Below are 16,877 nucleotides of genomic sequence, written 5' to 3'. Positions count from 1 at the left end.
TGAATTCTGAGATTTGTTTACCCAGAGTAAATGATCTGTAATGCTAATGGACATAGTAATTCTTTCTGGATAGACAAAAATAATTCTAAAATTGTTAAACTGGGTTTGCGGGGGCACATGTCTGCAATCACTTAGGAAGTGGGGAGCAGGAGGTGTCCTGTTCAAGATCATCCTTAGCTACATATCATATGTGGCATAAGACTAAATTAGGAGACCTTGTCTAACAAAACATACATCAGACATATGTAACATATCTACAGAATATTCCACACACTACCAAAGACCACACAATCTTAGACCATACAATCTACTCGGGAGCCCAGGGGAGCTCCTCTGAAACAGAAAACAAGTCTCAACAAAGTTAGAAAAGCTGAACGACTATGTATCCGACATGACTACAATATGATAAAGCTTAAAATAAAAACAACCAATAGTTCTACCCAGATTTAAAAACTATAAGCAATTTAAAACCTAGAACAATGACCAGCAGAACAAAATATCTACACGGGTACAATAGAAACACCTATATCTCAGGGACAACTAACAGCTGTTTAATTAAACGTAAGGCCCACTTAACTGGAGAGTTTGTGACCTGTGATTGGTAAGGTCATGGGCCCTAGAGGACAACCTACTACTGCCACTTTCCTAACCAGTGTACTTCCTTACTGCTTTCTAAGTATTTACTAGTCCTTCTATCCATAGATACGTGTATTTTTTACCCTTCATCAAAGTAGCTTCTTTTTGCAGCAAATAGAAACCATCACGGAAATCTCAAACTGGTCAAAAATCAAAGAATAATTAACCATAGAGTGGCTAACTCCAATTGCTACATCTACAACATAGCCCCCATACCTAAGACTCAGGGTACATTACAAAAGAGAGAACAGAAGGTTTGAAAAGCCAGAAAACCTGGTCTTCAGCTACAAGACAGTGTCTTCTATTTATGACAGGGAAGTTGTAGCCATGAAATCTCAACGGTACAGTCACCTAAACAAGATCTGCACAAGGACAAGCTCAGGTAACACTCCCATGATTCAGGAGAAATCTCCTAAGACCCACTCCTAGAAGAAGCATAAGCAATTAATGACTATCGAGAGAGGGAGAATCAGGGTCAGGCCCCCAGTAGGTTATACAACTCCAAGTGGTCAACCCTAAACACACACACACACACCACATAAAAATCCTGCTGAATGGATTGAGTAGCATGTAGGGTTTGTGTGTGTGTGTGTGTGTGTGTATGTGTGTGTAACAATAATGACTAAAGAAAAGGGCATACATTTGAGGAGTAAGGAGGAACACAGGGGTTAGAGGTGGAGGGATATAAATGCTATAAATGTTGTATTCACATATGAAAATCTCAAAATTACAAATTTAAAAAGGTAAATAGATAGTAACATTGATTGTAGTGATAATGGTTTAATTCTGTTTATAATTTAATAAATTGTTAAATTATAATTTAGTATATTAATATGTGTTATGTTAATATAGAAAATATAATAAATTAATTAAATAATTAATATTAATAACCAACAGTTATTGCCTAGATGTCAGTTTAATGGAGGAGAATGAATCTATAGAACATCTTAAAATAAAAATGAATTTTCTGCTGGGCGGTGGTAGCACATGCCTTTAATCCCAGCACTTGGGAGGCAGAGGCAGGTGGATTTCTGCGTTGGAGGCCAGCCTGGTCTACAGAGTGAGTTCCAGGACAGCCAGGGCTACACAGAGAAACTCTGTCTCAAAACAAAACAAAACAAAAACAAAAAACAAAAACAAAAAAATGATTTTTCTACACCTAACATTGCGTTCATGACAAGCAGTGGTGGTGCATGCCTTAATCCCAGCACTTGGGAGGCAGAGGCAAGTGGATTTCTGAGTTCAAGGACAGACTGGTCTACAGAGTGAGTTCCAGGACAGTCAGGGCTACATGGAGAAACCCTGTCTCAGAAAAAACAACAACAAAACCTTTGCATTCATGTATTCATTCATCAAATACTGACTTGGTGCCTAAAATATAATAGCCTACTTAAGATTTTGTCCTTGTAAGATTTTAAAAAAGGAATTTTTTTTTTATTCAGATGTGTATGCATATGAGTGAAGGCCCCACGAGTGCAGGAGTCCTCAGAAGCCAGAAGAGGTTACAGGTCCTCTGGAGCTGGAGCTGTGGGGCCCCATTTATGATATGGGTATTGGAAACTAAACCAGGGCCTACTAGAACTACAGCAAGTGCTCCTAACCTGTGAACCATCCCTCCAGCCACCAAGATTATTTTTTAATACAGGAGGCAGAGATATAAGATACTGTACCTTTAAAAAAGACTTACCAGTGATTTGAAGTTGAGATTTCATGGTCAGGCTGCCCACTGAATCAAGCTGTGGTCCACTGTCAGACATACCATCAGTAAGACAGCAGACCTGAAAACAAGATAAATGAGATATTACTAGCATCTCTGGCCTTTTCTAAAGGCTCCATAATAATGGCCTTCTAACTGCTCAACACAATTTTCAATTCTAGTATTTATTCTATTATCAACATAATTTAAACTTCCTCCTCCAAGTGCCCAAGACACATTTTCTAGATTTATGGTCTTCTGATTATTCTGTTTCCTAAAAAATTCCTTTTCTAGGGGCTGAAGAGATGGTTCCGTGCTTAAGAACAGAACTTGGTTCTCTTAATAAGAACCCCAGTTCAGTTCCCAGCAGCCACATGAGGGGTCAGAACAATCTGTATTTCCAGTTCTAGGAGATCTAATACCCTCTCTTTTTACCTCTTTAGGCACCAGATATACATGTGGTACACAGACACACATGCAAGCGAAACATTCATATATATAAAACAAAGTAATTTTTTTAAATGTCCTTTTTCTCTGTCCCTAATGCTGGCTTATACCGACTCAAATACTGTTCTCTCTATATTCATTCCCTGAGGACACTATCAGGTCTTAGAGCTTTAAACTGCATCTACATAACAACATGACCCAAAAAATGAAAGCTCTAGCCTAGACCTTACTCCTAAAACCTAAAAATCTTCACTCAGTTATCTACAAAACATCCAATACTGAAGATATCCCAAACTGAACATCCTGATAAAATAAAAGTCACCAGTAGTCACCTCAGACACAAGAGAAATGAGATGTAAGAGTTTCAACTCTGCATGGTATGATGTTATTATCTGATTCACCAAAATACTCAGAAACTGTCATTCTGTTTACCACATATTCCTCAATACCCAAAAGCATATTTGCCACAGATCTATGAAAAAAAAAAACATTAAGAAATACATAAGCAATCAAGAAACAAAAATCCAGCCAGGCAGTTAATCCCAGCACTTGGGAGGCAGAGGCAGGTGAATTTCTGAGTTTGAGGCCAGCCTGGTCTACAGAGTTCCAGGACAGCCAGGGCTACACAGAGAAACTCTGTCTCAAAAACCAAAAAATAAAAAAATAAATAAAATAAAATAAAATAAAATAAAATAAAATAATTCCTTGAGATCTTAGAATAATACCAATGGGAGTAGGAAGAAAATCTTGCAATTAAAATTTTATTTCTTCCTTTTATTCTCATTACTGCTTCCTTCATGACTCTTCTTAAACTACTCTAATACTCAACATTCCACATGAAAAAGGAAAAAGCCAATGGAATAAAAGAAAGAACTGAGGCCTACGGGTGTAGCTCAGCTGGCAGAGTCCATGGACTACATATATGACGCCCTGGGCTTACTCCCCAGCACTGCATAAACCCTGGACATGGTGATGTGTGACCGTAATCCCAGGACTTCAGACATGGAGGCAAAAGAATCAGAAGTTCAAAATCATCCCTATGCAGACTGTTGGAAGCTATCCTACATGAAAGCTACATGAATCTCTAGTTTCAAAAAAAATGCAAAAATGACAATAAAGACCAATAAAGGACCAAGAACATACATGGGCTGGACCTAGGCCTCTCTGTACATATATTACAGATGTGCAGCTTGGTCTTCATGTGGGTCCCAAACAACTGAAATGGGGGCTAGCCCAAAATGTTGCCTGTACGTGGGATATATTCTTCTAGCTGGGCTGCCTTGTCTGGCCTCAGTGGGAAAGGAAGTGCCTCACAGAGACTTGAAGTGCCAGGGTGGGGAGATAGCCAGGGCGCCCCCACACATCAGAGGAGAAGGGGCGGATGGGGAAAGGATTGTTGGTGAAGTGACTGTGAGGGGGCAGTGAGCAGGATATAAATAAAATAAAATAAAATGAAATAAAATAAAATAAAGATCAATGGAGGATCTTGGAGAAATAGATGCCTTGTAGCTAAGAGTTCCTGTTGTTCTAACAGAGGGTCAGATTCAGTTGCTAGCATTACGTAAGATGGTTCACAACTACCTATAACTGACATCCTTTCTGGCCTCTGAGGGCACTAATATGCACATTCATTCCACAAACACACACTAACTAAATCCTTTTTTAAAACAAAAACAACGAACAGCAGGCAAGATGGCTCAGCAGGTTAAGGTCCTTACTTGCTGCCAAGACTGACAACTTGAATTTGATCCTGGCACACACATGTGGAAGGGGACAATAGACTCTCACATGTTGCCTTCTGACTTCTCCATACGCACAGTAGAACATGGGTGCCCACACATAATCAATCAATTAGCCAGTCAATCAATCAATGTAATAAAAGTCAATGGAACAAATGAGCTCTTGTTCTATCATTAGTACTAAATAATAGAAACTAAGTATGAAACAAACAATATCAGTATCTTCCTATAAAACTAAAAAACTCTACAAAGCTAAATATAACTTAGAAAAGTGATCATTATCATTGACAAAATCAAAAGTAGGAAGTGGAGAAAAGAAAACAAAAGCATTTTATCTAAGAAGCCAATTCTTAGGCTAAAGAGATAGCTGCTCAGCAGTTTAAAATGTACACTGTTACTACAGGAGACCCAAGTTCAAGTCCATTGTCCACACCAGGTAGCTCACAGAGTCTGTAAGCTCAGCTTCAGGAGGTTCCAGGCACTGACTTCCAAGGGCACCACACTCAAGTACATAACTTACACACAGATACAGACAAATAATTAAATAGAATCAAATTAAGAATAGTTTTTAGAAAGTAAAAATTTAAAACCAACTGTTGTTGAGTAAGTACTGAAACTTGTTGACACAAAACGCAGTCATGGGAATGAGAAGAAAGAAACATTTGGTACCCTTGGAATTTAGGCACAATTAAGGCAGAAAGAAAATATAGGAAGATTTGAACTTGTTAGAAGTTTAGGAGCGCCGGGCGGTGGTGGCGCATGCCTGTAATCCCAGCACTCTGGGAGGCAGAGGCAGGCGGATCACTGAGTTTGAGGCCAGCCTGGTCTACAGAGTGAGTTCCAGGACAGCCAGGGCTACAAAGAGAAACCCTGTCTCGAGAAACCAAAACCAAAAAAAAAACCAAAAAAAAAAAAAAAAAAAAAAAGAAGAAGAAGAAGAAGTTTAGGCACTGTGATAGACAACCTCCACCATGAGCCCCACCCAATAAGCCTTCCTTCAAGTGTTTATATAATTCCTCTCCCACAGTGGAATGCTTGCCTCTGTGACCAGCAGAATGCAGTGGAAATAAAGGTAAAGTTGTTCCCAAAGCTACATCATAAGACAGTACAGTTCTGCCTTGCTTTCCAGAACTGTCTGCTCTGGGAGGAGCCAGCACCACACCATGAAGAACTCAGGCAGTCCTAAGTAAGACAGAACTAAAGCTTCCCACTAAGAGCCAGCACCAACATACCACACACAAGTAAGACAACGTGTAAGCAACCTCCAGTCCCTGTCAAGAGCAAAGCTAAACAGAGACTTCCAGCCAGAGAAGTCCCTGAGGCACAGCAGTCAGTCAAGTTGCTCCCATTTCTTACCCATCACGGTTTTGAAAAATAACAAATGATTGTTATTTAAGCAATTAAGTTTTGTGGTAAGTTATATAGCATAGCTATGGAAAACTAGCATTCTTAACAAAAACTGTTTAACCTGAAACCAATAATAAAGAAACGATTATACCCAAAATATAAAAGACTCTACAGATCAGTTGACAGACACTTCCAATGTGAGCATCATGACACAGATGAGGTAAGAGGGCTTCTATAAAGTGAAGACTTAAAAGACAACCCACTGGTTCTGGAGACAAAATCACCAAAGATTTTTACAGACAACTAGGGATTTCCATGAGACCAGCCTAGACTACATAGTGAGTTCCAGGTCAGTCAGTGCTAAATAGTGAGATTCTATCTCAAAAATATAAATATAAAATTTAACAACACATGATAATACTATTATACTATTAATAAATCACTATTCTGTAGCAATGTCTTCCAAAATAAAACATTCCATCTTAGAGGGAAAATTCAAGAAGTCCCTGAAGCTGGCCATTCACTGGACCCTTCGCTCCTGAAAGACAAGTGAAAACCTCTCAAGCAGCAAAGCTGCCTGTGAAGACCCCACCGATCCGCCAAGCCGTGTGCAAGCTGTGCAGTGAGCTCCAGGGTTCCAGCTTCCCTGTTCTGCCGTCTCCCTTGCTGGAATGGGCTTCTAGTTGATGCAGCTGTCTTTGGGTCACCTCTGCTCCTGTGAGTAACCCTCACCCACATTCCTATAAATAACCGCAATAAAACTCACTGGCCACCAAGTGGACTTCCATGGTTTCTGTGCTGCCATCTATGGTTGGCTCCACATCTGGGGCGAGTAGATGCTTGTTTACATCTCCCCAAAATAGTGTCACACAATAGTTACATGGGAAAATACTTTTTTTTCTTTCCAGAAGTAATATAATAATGTGTTTAGGGTAAGATGATAACATAAGCTTTGTTCATTTAGTTTTTAAATTTTGCCTTTGTATGTCTGGTGTATACACGTGCACAGTTGTATGCATGTGCAGAGGTCAGAAGGGGAAGTAAGGTGCTCTCCTCTATCACGCTTGGCCTTACTCCTTCGAGACAGGATCTCTCCCTGAGCCTGAAGCTTGTGGGGTTCTGTTTTGTTTTGTCAGCTTGGCTAGCAGCCTGCAAGTCCCAGTGATCTTGCTAGCTCTGTCTCCCCACAGTACTGGATGACAGGTGCATGTATAATGATACACAGCTTGCTACACAGATGCTGGGATACAAACTCGGGCCCTCACAACTGTACAACAGGCACTCCTAAGTACTGAACCATCTCTCAACCCTATTTTCTGGTTTGCTTGTTTGCCTGTTTGTTTGCTTTGAGACAGGGTCTCACTCTGCAGTTCAGACTGTTCTAGAACTCACTATGCAATCCAGGATGGCCCTGAAATCCCAACAAGCCTCCTGCCTAAACCTCCCAAATACCGGAAGTACAGGCATGAGCAGTACGTAGCACAGCAGCAGCAGCAGCAGCAGCAGCAGGGAAAAAAAAAAAAAAGCTTCTCCCTCAACAAGATAGAAAATGAGAACTGACTCCAAAAATTATCCTAACCTTTACCTGTACCGCCCTCCGACCTCTACCTACACACCACTTTACTTTCCCTCTTTTGTAGTTATTTCTGTCTTCTCACTTTTATCTCTTAGGAAACACTTATATTCTTTTGCCCTAGCAATGTTGACCCTTTAAGAGTTTTATATATGTATTTATTTATGTAGGAACAAACACACGCACACATGCATACACACATACACTCATATTCACATCTCACATGCACACACAAATACAAGCATGTGCATACACACAAAATAAATTTAAAAAAAAATTTAAGTTACTCTGAATCTGAAGGTATAACTCAGAGGCAGAACACTTGCTTAAGCCCCAGTATCACAAAAAAATGTTGAAAAAGTTAAAAAACTAACTAAATAAAAATGTCACCCAGGGGTGGGAAGCTACTGGGAAGCTGGCTCAGTTGACATGCTTACAAGCACAGGGGACCTAAGATCAACTTCCAGTATTCCTATAAGAATGGGGGAATAGCATGGGCAGAGACAGGAGGATCCCTTTGTGTTTACATACCAGCTCATGTAGCCAATTGTTGAGTCCCATGTTCAAAAGAGTCACATTTCAAAAAAGTGGAGATGGAGTAGGGGAACACCCAGCATTAACCTCTGGTCTCACATGCACATGTACACTTTTACATATTTACACTGGTGGTAAAATAACAGCTGAGCATACATAAAGCTTTATTTAAACCCCAGCAACATGCTCAAGATCCTAGAATGAAGCCACAGCATTGTGTGTGTATCAACACTGTTAAGAATGGGTTGAACAGTGCACCTTCTCAAGATTTATATCCACTCAAAACCTTAAAATGTAACTATCTGTTCTCGTAAGGTCTTGTAAACACAATCCAATAGTTACACTTGGACATAGAGACACACACGTGTGCAGATGATGTGATAACACAGAAGAATGGCATGCAGAAACAGAGACACAGATGAGAAAGAATCATACACAGGCCAAGAAACACCAAAGATTGTAGGCAACCAGCAAAACCTAGGAAAAGGCATAGAATGAGATGTTCACTCCCTCTGAGTGGTTAAGATGCTGTCTTAGACTTCTGAACTCTTACCTGAACTGCAAAACATTACATTTCTATCCCCACAACTTTACAGTAATTTACACATTTCTTTCTTTTTTCTTTTTTTCTTTTGGCAGATTGTTAACTTGTAGTTTAAGCTGGCCCCAAAGTGCTAGGATGATTGACACTACAAACTAGCTTCATATAATAATCTGTTTTAAAAATTATTTTAGATTATTGGGGGCCAGGTGTGGTGGCGCATGCCTGTGATCCCAGCTCTTGGGAGGCAGAGGCAGGAGGATTTCTGAGTTCGAGGCCAGCCTGGTCTACAGAGTGAGTTCCAGGACAGCCAGGGTTACACAGAGAAACCCTGTCTCAAAAAACCAAAAAAAAAAAAAAAGAAAGAAAGAAAGAAAGAAAAGAATAGATTATAATTATATCATTTTCCAGCCCTCTCTGTTTCTTCCCTCCAACCCCTCCCCATGTAACCTCCTCCCTTACTCTTTAGTTATTGGTGTGTGTATGTGTGTGTGTCTGTGTGTGTATGTCTGTGTCTGTGTGTGTGTTCGTGTTCCTACATAAATAAATACATATATAACACTCTTAAAGAGTCAAAATTGCTAGGGCAAAAGAATATAAGTATTTCCCAAGAGGTAAAAGTGAGAAGACAGAAATAACTACAAAAGAGGGAAAGTAACGCCCTTCTTACATGTGTTTGTCAAACTTTCAAGAGCTGTGTACTAAAAAAAAATGAAGATAGTATAATCTTAATAATTAATATAGCAGCAGGGCAGTGGTGGTACACGCCTTTAATCCCAGCACTTGGGAGGCAGAGGCAGGCCAATTTCTGAGTTCGAGGCCAGCCTGGTCTACAGCCAGGACAGCCAGGGCTACACAGAGAAACCCTGCCTCGAAAAAACAAAATAATAATAATAATAATAATTAGTAATATAGCAAAACTACATTCCAAATTTGTTGAGCAAAACCATGCTGTTGCCAAGCATAGTGGCAAACAACTTTAATATCAGCACTTCGGAGGCAGAGGCCAGTGGATCTCTCTAAGTTCATCAAGCCCAGGCTAGTCCACACAGTGAATTCCAGGTCAACCAGAGATGTATAGTGAGACACTGCCTAAAACAAACATAAAGCTGTTAATCTGGTTTTTATTATTAAAAAAAAAAAAAAAAAAAAAAACAAAAAAGCAAAACTGAGCTGGAGAGATGGTTCTATGGTTCAGATCACTTGTACTCTTGCAGAAGATCCAGATTCTCTCCCTAGTATTTCTGTCTGTAACTCTAGTTCCAAGAGATCTGATTTCCTCTTGGCCTCCATGGGCTCTGTGCGTGCGAGAAGCAAAGCATTCATATGCATATAATAAAAATAAGGAAATCTTGTTGGAATTGGCCTGGTGCTGCTGTATATTCAAATGCCAAATTCTGTACCCTAAGATCTGGTTGCCCCAAGACAAGTGAATTCTTAAGTACAACATCTTTTGTTGTGCAAACCTTGTTCACCAAGGATAATTGGTCAATAAGGGATAGTAGAGACCAGTGGGCCTAAGGGTCAAATGAGGGGTCACAGGAAATACCAAAGAAGGGAAGAAACAAAGAGAGGAAGAGACAAAGAAAAGAAGGCTCCATGAGAGGAGATGGACCATGAGCACATGGCCAGGAGAAACAGCAAGTGGCAAGAGACTTTCGGCTGGGTTGTAAACTAGTATAGCTCAGTGCCTGCCCAATCTAGGCTTACAGCTTGTAAATAAAATACCAGAACTGTGTGTCTTTTATATGGGCTAGATAGAATATAAAAATATCATTTACAAAAACTTTTTTTAAAAAAGTAAAATTACCCTTACTCTTCCTGAACATCTTGGGAAGATTTCTTGAAGACTCACTGTTTTTCCCTTGAGCCTTTCTATCCATATCTCCATGCCAGAGTAATTTATGTCTTCTAATGTCCTTTTTATTTTACAATCTAACTTTTTACCAATTCTACCTGCTCCTCTTTGCCACTGAATTGTTTTCAAAGTTTACATTTATTTTTCTTCATGTGTCTGTGTGAGTATATGCCAGGTGTGGGGGGATACTAATGGAAACCCAAAGAGGGTGTAGGACCCCCCAGGAGCTAGAGTTACGGTGGTTGTGAGCTGCCAGCCATGGCTGCTAGAAACCGAACTGGAGAAGTACTGTGAGCCACTGCTCCATTCCTAACACTCAATCTTTTTTAAATAAGGTATTTATTTTTATTTACGAGTATTTTACCTGCATGTATGCATATACATTTCATCCACGCCTGGTGCCCACAAAAGTCAGAAGAAGGTACCAGATCCCCTGGAACTGGAGCTATAGAAGGTTACATGTGAGTGCTGGACACTGAACCTGGATCCTCTGCAAGAACTCTTGACCACTGAGCCATTTCTACAAACCCCTACATTATTGAATTTTTAAGCCAAATTTCAGCTGTGCTTCCATCTTGTAGGTCTAAAATTTGTTAGATACACAGATGGATGCCTCTACATAGCTTTCCTATGGGTGGGAGATGACTTTTTACATATAATTTTTTATTAAGATAGAGTCTCGGGTATGTATGTAGTCTTGACTGATCTCAAATGTAAAAGCCTCATAAGTGCAGAGTGGCATGTATGATTTTTTTTAAGCCTTTACAATCAACTATAATAGTTGAAAGTCTATAGTTTTACTCAGTAAATCACTGTTCTAGAACCAATGAAAATATCAGTTTGAATCTAAATCTAATCTACTGCCTATGAGTTTGTCTCTTAAAATAGGGTTAATTCTTAATACTGCCTATCATTTTAGAAACATCTATTATTTATTACTTCCTATCATTTTGTCCTACCTACAAGATGTGCGGGGATAAAGATGGAGCAGAGAATGCGTTAATGGCCAACAAATGACTGGCCCAACCCGAGATCCATCCCATGGGCAACCCTGACATAATTAGTGATTCTCTGCTATGCTTGCAGACAGGAACCTAACATAACTGTCCCCTGAGAGGCTTTATCCAGCAGTGGATGGAAATAGATGCAGAGACCCACAACCAAACATCAGTTAGAGCTCAGGGAGTCTTGTGGAAGAGTTGGGGATAGAACTGAGAGAGTTGCCAGGCGTGGTGGCGCATGCCTTTAATCCTAGCACTTGGGAGGCAGAGGCAGGTGGATTTCTGAGTTCGAGGCCAGCCTGGTCTAAAAAGTGAGTTCCAGGACAGCCAGGACTACACAGAGAAAGAAACCCTTGTCTTGAAAAAAAGAAAAAAAAACAACAACAACAAAAACAAAAAAAAGAATTGAGAGAGCTACAGAGGTCAAGGACACAAGAAGACCTGCAGAGTCAACTAACCTGGGCCCATAGGGGCTCACAGAGACTGAACCAGCAAGCAAGGAGCATGGGGGACTGAGTCTAGGCCCCCTACCCATTTATAGCTGATGTGCAGTTTGGTCTTCAGAGGGTCCCTAACAAATGGGGGGTGGGAGCTGTCTCTGACTCTGTAGCCTGCCATTGGGTCCCTTCCCTTACCTGGGCTGCCTAGTTGAGCCTCAGTGAGAGAGGAGGTGTTTAGTCTTGCTGGTACTAGATGTTCCAGGGTGGGTGGTACCCAAGAGGGGCTTCTCCTTTGAGGAAAAGGGGAGTTGGTGATAGGGAAGGAATAACCCTAACCCTAACCCTAACCCTAACCCTAACCCGCTGAACCGAGAGGAGAGGAGGGAGCGGACTGTGAATGAGGTGTAATATAAATAAAAAAATTAATTTTGGAAAGAAAAATACTTCCTATCATTTGAGAGAAACATTTATTATTTGTGATATACAGAATGTTTACTGTAAAAGGGCTACAATAATACCAGAGGAAAAACTAACTTAGTTATCTTCCTGAAAGGCAAAGGAAAAAAAATGCAGAAAATAGACAGAAAATATCTTGTTATGCAAGCATAGTTATCACCTATTTTAAAGTATGCCTTCTATTTCTAGACAATTAAGATACTTGGTTTATTTTCAAAAATAAACATTCAACATAATTTTATATACTTCAATCTACTTTAACTTTTAAATAATTAAATAGAAGCCTATATCTTCTTAAGACACATCCATTTGCATCTTTTTCCCAGAAAAGAAGGGAGTAAACTCAAACCTACTCACCTAGGAAGGTAAAATGGAAACCACTTTCTTTCCCCACAATAGTGCAACCTTGGCTCTGAACACCACAAAGCAGTCTCAGATCACTAGAATCGCTTTTGCCATTTCTAATGAAATATCAGCATAGTTTCTAAAGCATATGCTACAAGAAAGAGAAACAGGGAGGGAGCTGCAACTTTCAAGGCTCAATAACAGAGAAAAGACCTTATAATGGCAGTCATGTCTAACACTTAGCATTAATTTGATGACCAAACTCTGTGACAGTCTAAAATGTCCCCACAGGCTGTTTGTTTAAACACTTGGTCCCCAGCTCATGGCACTGTTTGGGAAAGTCATGAGACGTCTGGAGTCCAGACCTTGTTGGGAGAAGTGCTCATGGAAGGGAGCACGCTGGAATATAATAGCTCACCACTCTGTTAGCTCCCTCTCTACTTCCTAACTGCCAAGGCCACTCAAACTTCTATTCCCATGCCTTTGTGACCTCAATGGACTGCATCTCTTTAAACAGTGAGTCAAAATAAAACTGTTCTTGTAAGCTGTTCTTTAGGTATTTTGTCACAGCAGGCAAGAAAATAACTAATACAAACTTGCACTTAGTATTCCAGAAGACAAATTCTTCCCAATACCCCAAACAACTTCCTAGAAAACTGTAATATTACTACTATGGAAAATTAAATACTATAGAGAAGTAGTATTAGCTATTCTTACCAGTTGTTCTGACTACTGGGCTTTAAAGGATTTGGTGTGTTTCAGAGGCACATAACTAATGCAACAACACTACTGTTCTCTTCAAACAGCTGTATAAGATTATACAACTCAGAAATACAGCAAGTTCAGTTTCTGGCTCTCAAGAAGTACTTGTTTCTGATCATCTCTTCATACTTCATACCCACAAATCTTTAAAAACAAAGGACCCTGCAAGTGAGGATGTCGCTCATCCCAGCAGTACCAGGTCTGAGCCCTAATATCACAAACACTAGGTACACAGCACACACCTGCAGTCAACACTCAACTTCAACATTTTGCCAAAAGATATAAAATTAGCAAATATGTGAAAAACTGCTTAGAAAAAATTTGACCCAAACCACATGCTACCATTTTTTACCCATCAAGACAGCTATTATTAAAGAAAAGAAGAAAAATGTTGATCTGACTGAAGCAAGAAAAACACTAGTGTACTGTTCCTGGGGCGTGGGGTACAGTACACTGTCCCTGTGGAAAACAAAGTCTTGGGGTTCTTCTTAACATTAAAAACTACCATGTAATGCAGAAGTTCCACTTCTCATGATATAGGCAAAGCCTGAGAGAAGTACTGTTAAGCTTAGTAACTCACTATCCTCCATCAACCCAAAAGTTAGGAATGCTATAACATCTGATAGGCAAAGTGGTATATGCCTGGAATCTTAGCACTTGAGAGACAGATGCAGAAGACAGTGAATTTGAGGCCAACCCAGTGTCAGCATGAACTACATATTGAGAACTTGTCTCAAAAAAATAAAAATAAGGCCAGGCATAGTGGTCCATGCCTTTAATCTCAGCACTTGGGAGGCAGAGGCATCGGATCTTGTAAGTTTGAGACCAGTTTGGGCAAGTTCCAGGACAGTCAGGGCTGCTACACAGAGAAATCCTGTCTCAAAAAACCTAAACAGGGCTGGAGAGATGGCTCAGCAGTTGAGAGCACTAACTGTTCTTCCAAAGGTCCTGAGTCAAATCCCAGCAACTACATAGTGGCTCACAACTATCCTTAATGAGATCTGATGCCCTCTGCTGGTGTGTCTGAAGACAGCTACAAGTATACTTATATATAATAATAAATAAATCTTTAAAAAAAATAAACCTAAACAAACAAATGAGCCAGGTACATATCTTTAACCTCAGTACTCAGGATGAAAGTCCAATCAAATTTGTACAAGTTCAAGGCCAACCTTGTCTACACAATGAATTCTGGGCCAGCCCTGTCTCAATAAATAAATAAATAAGTAAATACAAAAGAAAAATGTCAAATCTAGAGCATTCAGTAGCTCATTCAGTTACCTTATACATGGCAATGTATTATTAAATATATTGATATGTGGTTTTGTGATTTGACTAAAAAAACTCATATAACCTTTCAACTTTGAAGCAGGTCATTCAGAATAACTTGAACCCATGTCCATATTTCACAATTTACTTTTCTAATCTTGAAAACACTTTAATTTTTTGTTTTGTTTTTGTTTTTATTTTTTGGATTTGGTTTTTTGAGACAGGGTTTCTCTGTATAACCCTGGCTGTCCTGGAACTCAGTCTGTAGAACAGGCTGACCTTGAACTCAGAAATCCGCCTGCCTCTGCTTCCCAAGTGCTGGGATTACAGGAGTGCGCCACCACTGCCGGACCACTTTAATTTTTATTACCACTACATTTGTGGCTTTTCCTGAAACTTCAGATAATATTTCAGTTGATTAAAAAGTATGTATTTAAAACATAAAAATATTTCCAAGTTTGTATATATTATGGAATGTCTAAACTAGGCTAAATAGCAGATGTACAATCTCACCTACTATAGTAATATGTGTGTGTGTATGTGTGTGTGTGTGTGACTGAGAGAAAGAAAGAGAGGGGGGAGAGAGAGGGGAGAGAGAGAGGAGAGAGAGAGGGGGGAGAGAGAGAAAGAGTGAGAGAGAGTAGAATAAACCTTTAAAGCCAGGCATGGTAGCTAGCAATGGATTATTGTATTGTATAAAAGCATGTACACTTTAATCCCAGCTCTCAGGAGGCAGAGGCAGGCTGATCTCTGAGTTCGAGGCCAGCCTGGTAGCTTGAGTTGAGGGTACGGTTCAGTTGGTAGAATATATGCCTAAAATGCCTGATAGCCTGTGTTAGATTCCCAGCACTACATAAAGCAGATGTGGTGGTAGATTCTTATAATCTCAACACTCAGAAAACAGATGCAGAAGAATCAGAAGTTCAATGTCACATGGAGAATTTGAGGCCAGCATGGGCTGCATGAAACTATCAAAACAAAACAAAACAAAAAACAAAAGAAACTTTCTTGGGCCTACTGGGTCCCTGCAATCCAGACCTGTAATCAATCCTAAATCCCATTCATAAGACTTTAGACTGGTGGATCTAAAATTCAAGGTTAGCCTGGACTACAAAGACTCTGTCTTCAGATTTAAAAGCAAGAGTATGGTGGCTCGAGCTTGTAATCCAGCAGGAGATCACAGAAGGACTGCTGTGAGTAGCGGTCCAAGTGAGACTGGCTCAAAAGGAACATGAAAGGATGGGATGTAGCTCATCAGATATGGTTCCTGCCTTACATGTAAGCAGCCCTGGGTTCAATGCACAATACCACAAAGTGGTACACACGATGTAATCCCAGTGCTCAGGAAGCTCAGGATCAACAAGTTCAAAGTTGGTGAGTGGCCCAGGAAGTAAAGCCCTTGTCTGAGCCTCACAGCTTGTGCTCAGTATTTGGAACCCATGTTATGGTAGAAGGAAAGATCCAACTCTAACACATAAGTCTGACTTCCACAAGAATATGACCCCACCCTTACACAATAAGAAGAATTTTAAAGTCCAAGGTCATGTTTTACTATAGAGAGAACAAAAGCCCGCCTACAACACATGATACAGTCTCAAACAATACCTGGTAATGATAATGATGAGCCAAAGACTTTCCAAGTTCAAAAAATCTCATTCTGATCTGTCTTTACAGACTTAAATGTTTATCTAGTTCTTACAAGCACCTAAGTCTACAATGTTCTCCCTAGAAAGGTTAAACAATTTGGCCAAGGTCATCCTGCCAATTTATGAAAACCCCAATCTCACCAACTCTAAAGCAGTTAACTTCTATAGAGTGAACCTTTAGCATGCTTTCTATTATCAAGACTGCACTTAGAGCTTTGTCCTTATTTACACTGATAACTAAGAAGTAAATTATTTTACCTAAATGCAGACAGCAGATAAAAGTGCTTGCTGCCAAATACAACAACCTGAATCTGATCCCCAAAACTCACAGAGTGGAGAGACTCTACTCCTGCAAGATGTCCTCTGACCTCCACACATGTTCTAAAGCACACATGCACTGAAACACACATCACATACATACAGATAAATAAATATAAGTTTTAAAAAAAGTTTTCTGGATAGCAATGGCACATGCCTTCAATCCCAGCACTCAGGAGGCAGAGACAGGCAGATCTCTGTAAATTCAAGGCCAGCCTGGTCTACAGAGTAAGTTACAGGACAGCCAGGGCTACACAATGAAACCCTGT

The 16,877-nt window shown here is 39.9% G+C and overlaps 1 protein-coding gene across 2 annotated transcripts in view; it reads right to left on the bottom strand.

The window, feature by feature from the left end:
* The window catches only part of Itch (itchy E3 ubiquitin protein ligase), a 91,954-nt gene that overhangs the window by 64,709 nt on the left and 10,368 nt on the right, over nt 1–16,877 (bottom strand). For both annotated transcript variants that reach the window (XM_052184021.1, XM_052184022.1), the window contains one exon: nt 2,324–2,414. In XM_052184021.1, coding sequence (XP_052039981.1) covers nt 2,324–2,393 — 70 coding nt within the window. In that variant the 5' untranslated portion in view covers nt 2,394–2,414. The remainder of the gene's footprint in view (nt 1–2,323; nt 2,415–16,877) is intronic.

Source organism: Apodemus sylvaticus, chromosome 5 (assembly GCF_947179515.1).
Source record: "Apodemus sylvaticus chromosome 5, mApoSyl1.1, whole genome shotgun sequence".
In the NCBI taxonomy this organism is placed as follows: domain Eukaryota; kingdom Metazoa; phylum Chordata; class Mammalia; order Rodentia; family Muridae; genus Apodemus; species Apodemus sylvaticus.
The sequence above is the reverse complement of the archived record's forward strand: the minus strand, read 5'-3'. Positions and strand labels throughout refer to the sequence as shown.